This window comes from Thunnus maccoyii, chromosome 4 (genome assembly GCF_910596095.1).
Source record: "Thunnus maccoyii chromosome 4, fThuMac1.1, whole genome shotgun sequence".
Classification (NCBI taxonomy): Eukaryota; Metazoa; Chordata; class Actinopteri; order Scombriformes; family Scombridae; genus Thunnus; species Thunnus maccoyii.
Genome location: NC_056536.1, coordinates 11,245,760 through 11,253,293, shown reverse-complemented (window position 1 = coordinate 11,253,293; position 7,534 = coordinate 11,245,760). Strand labels below are relative to the sequence as shown.

The following is a 7,534-nucleotide window of genomic DNA, read 5'->3' as shown; positions in this document are numbered from 1 at the left end:
AGATAAACAAGTGAGTCAGAGAGCGAGGCTGACCTATTCTGAATCAGCACGAGGCCGCACGAGTACAAAGAGTTCACATGCGAAAGCGAGAGTGCGAGGGTAAAGCGCACAGACACAGACTCACACGCAGCCCCCTAAAATCACACGTGAGTCGGGGAAGGTGGAGAACAGCCTTGAACTCTGCACATTACAGCGAGTTTACAGCCCCCTTTCTCCTCCCCTTCACCCCCCCCATTCAGTACCTCTGAATGCCTCTATTATCACAGCTCAGCTTTCAGAGACTCATGGTCTGAATGTGTGTGTATGTGTGTGACTGTGAAAGAGGGAGACAGAGAGAAAGTAACAGAGAGAGAGCAAATGAGAATTTAATTTATTTCTATCTCTAATTTAATCTATTTGAACGTATTCCACTTTGTATAATGGATCATTTTTGACAAGAAGATTTATTGAAATTGACATGCGAGAATGAAGAATGAGAAGCACATGTAGATAGAAACTGTGCGAAACACAAAAAGTGCCTGAAGAGAAACTGTTATAGAAACTGTCTTTACAGAAACTCAAAATGAATATGAAGTGGTTTTTATTGTCCTTTTAATCGCACCACAAAAGAGAAAAAAGCCAGGGCTCTAGATCATTAAAAAATAAAATATGCACTCTACAGAAAATTGAAGGTAAAGATGTCAAAGAAACATGTTTCAAAACTTGATACACACTGATTTAATAGGATGCCCAGGATGTCTCATTTGTTCATACATAGAAACATCTCAGGTTATTTAACAATGACAAAAAATGTTACATGTAGCACTAATAAAACAAAATAATATATTTGAGAAAAGCAGATTGGTGTCCTGTGAAAAGGAAAATACTGTCCACGCATCCTTCAGTAGTGTATCTGTCTCAAAAGCAGCATGAGGTTTCGGATGCGTTCAGCACGGCAGCGAGGCGACTGGTGCAGCGGCAGCTCGAAGAAAGAGAAGGTGAAGCTCCGGGAGAAACTGAGGTTGGTGACCGGACGCAGTGGCGGGAGACGGGGAGGACGAGGCACCCGGCGCTGGGGCAACACCCTCCGTCTCGCCCGCAATTCTCTTCCCCCTCCACCTGCAGAGACAGAGAGGGACAGACATGGATAAAGTGAGAGAAGATGTTTTGATAGGAAGATCAAACATATTTTTTAAAAAAGAGTAAACTGACCACATAAGTGGACCTTTAGTTAAGATTTTGTGTGGTCTGTTATAGGCTCATTTTGGGGACAAATTTCAGACTCAAGACCAGTTAATTGGGGACGGCTTGTCCAATTTGGGTCCCCTCTTGGGAGGAAGCTGATTTTTGGGTCAGTGGTTAAGGTTAGGGTAACGTTAGGGTAAGGATTAGGGTTAGGGTTAAGATAAGTCTGTAGAAGAATGAACCCTCACTTACAACGAAAGCATTAAAAGGACTGGCCTACATTTTCACACACAGCTTTAAAGGCCTATGCCCATGACCCACCCACACAGGTGTTTTCACTTATTTTGCCTGATTAGACTTCCTCTCAGGACTGGGCATGCAGATTGTGCTTCACTGACGCCCCCTTACTCATCTTACAAATCATACCTATATCATCTTCATAATAAACCGCTCACACTGCAAACATTTTGATGTGTAATGGTAGAAAGAGAACAGGTGTAAATAATAATCTCAAAAGCACAGGTGTTACTAATTACATTAACAATAACTCTGTTATAGTAAAGCGTCCCATTTGCATTTAAAAGTTATTTTGATTGCATGGTAACATTGTGTCTTTCAATTAACATTTGGGCACCCAAAACTAAATATTATAAAATTACTGTGAAGTTTAATTAGTATGTATTATCTTCATGTGGACCTGAACACACTTCTTTTAAAACTAATATTAGATAAGGGATAAAAAAATGGCATTGAAATGCATGTTTTAACTCATTTTACTTAAATAATTTGTTTTTCCATTGTCAGCTATTAATAGGTAATATGCTGTCAATAAATTATCAATAAACATGAATGTGTGTGTCAATCAATGAACATGAATATGACAGACTCAACCATACCTGAACTGTCCTGAGGGACTGTCACGGGTGGGGATGGAACTTGAGAGTTAAAACTTGAGGCATCTTCATCTTCGTTCTGTCTTCCACGATAGGGGGTAGAGGGCGTGGGCTGAGGAGCAGGAGGAAGTGGAGGTGGAGGTTGAGGGGGTCGTGGAGGAGGAGGTGGGGGGATTGAGGTAAAGGAGGATTCAGAGAGAGCCAGGCCTCCCCAAGGTGTCATGCTGGTGTCTGAGAGGATGGAGGGCCCTGGATGAGGGTGAGAGGAGGAGGAAGATGTCTGCTGCTGGCTGTGTTTACGGCGATTGTCCTGGTGGCGACGCTGGAGAGCGGGGGAGGAGACAGGTGGCTTGGCTTTGGAAGGAAAGGTGAGATATGAGGAAAAAATAAAAAAAGATAAAAGGTAGTGTAATTGGAAAACAACTGTGAAACAAGATACACTGAATCCCTATCAGCTCTGCTGTTCTGTATAACTTAACTGAAGTGATCTTTTCCCACCGTAGGCCTAATCAATAAAGTATCACATTATTAGATTTTGAATTGATAATATTAACTTCAGAAATCACTTTTTTGAACTATAAATGTGGTTGTGCAACTTCTGTTTAGTGTAATTAACTAATCTTGGACTAAGTTTTATGTTTCTGATTGCAAGCACAAAGCAACTTTGGGGCTCAAGTGGCAGCGATGGAAAATGTATTGAAATTTTGAAAATGATGAGCAGTGTCAGTTCATGGTTGTCCAGAAAAAAAATCTCTTAATATAGTATTTTATGTTTTAAAATTGGTGTTCATTTAGCAATATTATCTCAAGCACACCAGAGATTGGGTATATTCTTAATTTCAAGCATTACATAGGCATTATTAAGAAATAAGCATATGTGAATAATCAGGATATTATCATGAAAACTGATTTCATGCAGAGTGTAAAATAAATCAGTAAATGGCATGAGGTGTCCTGCAGTACATCAATACTTCTTATTTTCATTTGTTTAAAGAATGATGAATATGCTTGTAGTTCTTGAAGGTTAATTATTTGTTTTTATCACTTATCTTTCAGCATAGAGAGGTGAGTGGGTCATGAGTGGATCACCTGTTGTTTTACTCCCAGATGAACCAATGAGAGGCAGCCGTTCACGTGACATCACCAAGCCAGTAGCCTGGGAGCAGAAAGTATGGTATGGCTATTACACAACTGACATGACCTTCAGACTTTGCCTCTATCATCATACAGGAACAGTTCATACACACTGCAATACAAATATGCATTTATTATGAATGACAATGTGTGTTTTAGCTGGTGCTTCTTTATCATCAACCATGTGAGCATCAGGGATGTGCAGAGAGCTCAGTATTTGTATTTGTATCTATATTTGTTGAGGCAGCAAAATTATTTGTATTTGTATTCGAATTGGAGTGGAGAGAGGCTTAAAAATCTTGTTTTTGTTCTTATCACACTTTTAATTTTAGAAAATGTGTTACAATAAGTGTTCATAAATAAACTAACTTACAAAGGAGGTTCCCACACCAGGACTCAAACTGGAGTCTCCCAGATCATAGATGACTGCGCTGACTACTGAGCTAAAATTTTACTCATTGCCTCATTACAGACAGACCTCTACCTATTTATACACCCATAATACAAAGACAGCACACGGAGAAGGGAAGGGTAATGAGAAGGGAAGAACTTCAAAGGCGGTCATTGCTTTACAGTTTCATTTATTGCCTATATTTTACAACCTAACTTTGTGGAAAGGAGAAGGGGAACAACAGGTTATGGAGAATCCCTTGGGAGCACTTTGTGTGTGTCAGTAGCTCAGCTTTATCTCTGGGGAACACCCACAACTCCGGGAGTGATGTCCAAATTATGAAATATACATCATGTAGCAGGTGGATGTGACTCATCTCGTTGAGACCTGCTGATAGACGTAACAGCAGAGCAGAGGAGAGAGACTGAGATAGAGATAGTGAGATAGTGATATAACCGACCTGTGTGCTTCTATTTGACATGGTTTTTTTCTTCCCGAAAACAAATAATTTTTAAAATATTTGTACGACATAAATATTTGTGAAAAATCCACTATTTGTGCTTTGCTTAATAATGTATTTGTATTCGGGCACACCCCTAGTGAGCATGTTGGCATGCTGACATTAGCATTTTTCTACGTGCACCCTTGTGCCTAAGTACAGCCTCACAAAGTCGTCAGCATAGCTACAGACTCCTAGTCTTGTTTTTTCAACTTAAATGTTGTAAAGAAATCCTGGATCCGCACTGAAACATTATCACTTGTTTTTTTTTTTACCCATGACCCAACTTCCTACCAAATATTATTCAACTCTGATAAGTTTTTGAGACAACCAGATAACAAAGATGTAGGACTGAAAAATCTAGTTAGATAACAATTAGTGCTGGGACCAAAGCAAAGCAAATACAAGGAGGTGTGTAAAACTTTAAATAAACAATTAACTTTAATTTTAAAAAAATGTATTAGAACAAAAAGAAGATATATAACAGAATGTAGACACAAATTCAAATTATTCAAATATTTCACCAGGTGTACGCTCATGATGAACTTTATAGTCTCAGCAATCCCTCTATGTTTTCAGTCGGGTTTCAAATGGAACATTTAGTTGTTTTGTTGTGAGGAACGGTCACTGCTGTGTCCTTGCACCAAATGTCCTCATAAAGAGAGAAAGATTTTAAATCCTCTAAACTGAAGGACATCCTCTTGACCTCTTGAATTTGATTAAAAGCTTCAGAGTTGCAGATCAGGGTTGAGGTAACAGACAGAAAAAAAACAGTGAATAGCACATAGTCAGATATTGTGATGGAGAGTTCAGTGAGAGAGTGTGTGTATATACCTCTTTGATGAGTGTAAAATGTCACTTCCTCTGCACTTTGACAGCAACACACTTATTCCTTGTTCTCCTGGGTCAAGCAAAGCATCCCTCACACACAAGAAGATGCAGGCACAATTCCCCTATCGCCACTTCATCGTCATTTAAATCATCATCACTACAGACGTTGATGATTTCTCAAGCTGGCTTCCACAAGTCACCTCTGGTCTCTCCACATGTTGTTTGAAGACTGAAGATGATTCATTAAGTCTTTTTAAAGAACAAAGTCTTCCCTTAAAACATAAAATGTATCCCAGGGACACATGCTGGTCTTGGAAAGCGTCATCCTCTTTGTGTTTCAACTAACACCTCACTCCACCTAAATTTTCTGCCTCATCTCTCCTTTAATTTCTTCCTGTAATCGCCTCTTTCTTTCTAACTCACTCCTGTCTGTCTTTTCCTCTTTCTCTCGTGCAGCCCAACAAACATCGGCAGTGACGGTCAGTGCAGCAGGTGCCTTCTCCGTTTCTATCCCCCCCCTTTCCTCTCTCCTCACCGGCCTCACCTTTACCTTGTCAACACTGGTGCTTTCACTCTCCCTCCACCCTTTACTCTCACCCCTTCTTCCCCTTGTAAGTGATTACACGGGTGCTTTGGCTCTAGCTCTCTCTCCCTCCTTCTCCTTTTCTTTTGAACAAAGTTGATAAGGGTGCTTTATGTTTTCCTCCCTCTTTGCTTTTCTCTTCTGTTTGTGAGTGACAGGGGTAATGAACATAGGAGCTTACATCCTGTCATTTTTCCGTCTTTTCTCCTCTCTTCTCTCTTTCTTCCCCTTCTTTCTTTTTTTCAAGGTGACATTATCTTTCCTTCTCCCTCTTTCTTCCTCCTTTCTCTCTGTTGTGAGTGGCAGGTGGTGAGATGGGTGCCTGACAAAAGGCAATGTGAGACGAGGCTAAAATATTAAAATATTCATGGATACCTGCAGTTGGCCCCTTCATTGGCTCTGACCCCCATGTAGCTCTCCACACACACACACACACACACACACACGCACACACGCACACAGATACTGACAGAAGCACAGGCAGGCATACACGCATCTCATTTACCTGACGTCTTCAGTAACATCAGCGTTTTAGACCATCACACACACACACACACACACAGGGATACAGGTGCTCACTTAATCTGACATCTACATTTAAATTCCAAGCAGGTGACTGTGAATCAACACACTCACTCTAATCTACAGTGTGTGACATTTAACGTGGCTCTGGTGAACATGCTGCTAGCTGTCTCACACACTTTATTCGACACAGTGACATTTGCATACCAGGCTGACACTCACATGCACGCACACACACACACACATAAAGCCAAATATGCAAATTATTGAGCACACAGTCCCATACCAACCTGCCACTTAAGCAGCATTAGCACTTCATATTACAACACATTATCACAACTGTGATAAATTAGCATTTCATAACACATATACACAACATAATCACAGTAGAAGTGGGCACACTTAAACAAATCCTCACCTTCAACCAAAAACACACACTCAAGGTTCACACTCTTGACCTGCTAGTGCATTAAAATTGAATCTTGAGTCACAGTTTTACTGTGTGTAATAACAAACAGTCCTGTTCTGAATATTAATGCAAATTCTATGTCTCAAATGCAAATACTTTCCATACAAATACACACACTTTATACTGCAATGCACGAGTGCCCTCATTAACATAATGTATTTTCCAGCCACTACACATCTAACATGAACTCTTCACCTGCAGACAGCCCTTTGAAGATGCGAGGACTGAACAAAAATGTTTTTGTTGTCAAGGGCAACAGTTCCAGTTGGCCTCCACAAAAACAAGAGCACACATCCATGATGAGGTCAGATCTCTCTACAGCGGTGGCTCCAAAGGTTTTTGGAAAGAAGTAATTGACCTCAACCTAAGTTGCATCTGTTATTAGAAGGTCGATTAGAGTGACTTTTCCTTCTCAGAGTGTCATTTGAATAAATTTAGAGGATAAAATGTTTAACATAACTTATAATTTTGTGTAGCAGAAATATGTTTTCTTTTTTATTTACTCATGACTCTCCCATTGGGAACATCTCTTCTACAAGATTAGTCAGGTCTCCTCAGGGATTCTTCCCACTCTGCAGGGCTTGATCAATCTCTAAACAACTCCTGCAGAGATTGTGGCACTCACTTGCAATGGTTTGTATACATATTTTATTTTTCATATCATCATGTGTTGTCTACCAGGTTCAAGCCTGTCATGATGGTAGAAAAGGCAGCTTGTCTCTAGAACAATAATCTGGATTTAAGTACCTCGCACACTGGCAGCTCATGTTTGGGTCCACAAATCTCCCAAAAACATTATTGTTTATGGATTTTGCTGCATGGAGACGTTTGGTGGAAGGTGTCTTACATGTGGCCTTGTGCTTGCCAAACACGGGGTCCCATGGCTCTCCTCCAGTATGAGGCTCTTTCCTGGCTGGCTGACATCTAACATACTGTATTAAAAATAACTCCTGTCATTTCAGCCATCTTTATGCAGTGTGGTGCTATTCCCTGGAGGAGGCCACAGATGGCACAAACACATCAGAGATTGTTTTAATATTCTCCTCAA

The 7,534-nt window shown here is 40.4% G+C and overlaps 1 protein-coding gene across 1 annotated transcript; it reads right to left on the bottom strand.

Annotated features, from left to right (window-relative positions):
- Positions 1-466: 466 nt before the first annotated feature.
- LOC121896386 (formin-like protein 20) lies at positions 467-5,354 on the bottom strand. The gene is made up of 4 exons (XM_042410234.1): positions 4,916-5,354; positions 3,147-3,213; positions 2,061-2,411; positions 467-1,098 (listed from the first exon to the last, which is right to left on the bottom strand). Exons 2-4 carry the CDS (start codon positions 3,196-3,198, stop codon positions 881-883), a joined length of 621 nt encoding a protein of 206 aa, XP_042266168.1. The 5' UTR covers positions 3,199-3,213; positions 4,916-5,354; the 3' UTR covers positions 467-880.
- Positions 5,355-7,534: the final 2,180 nt, after the last annotated feature.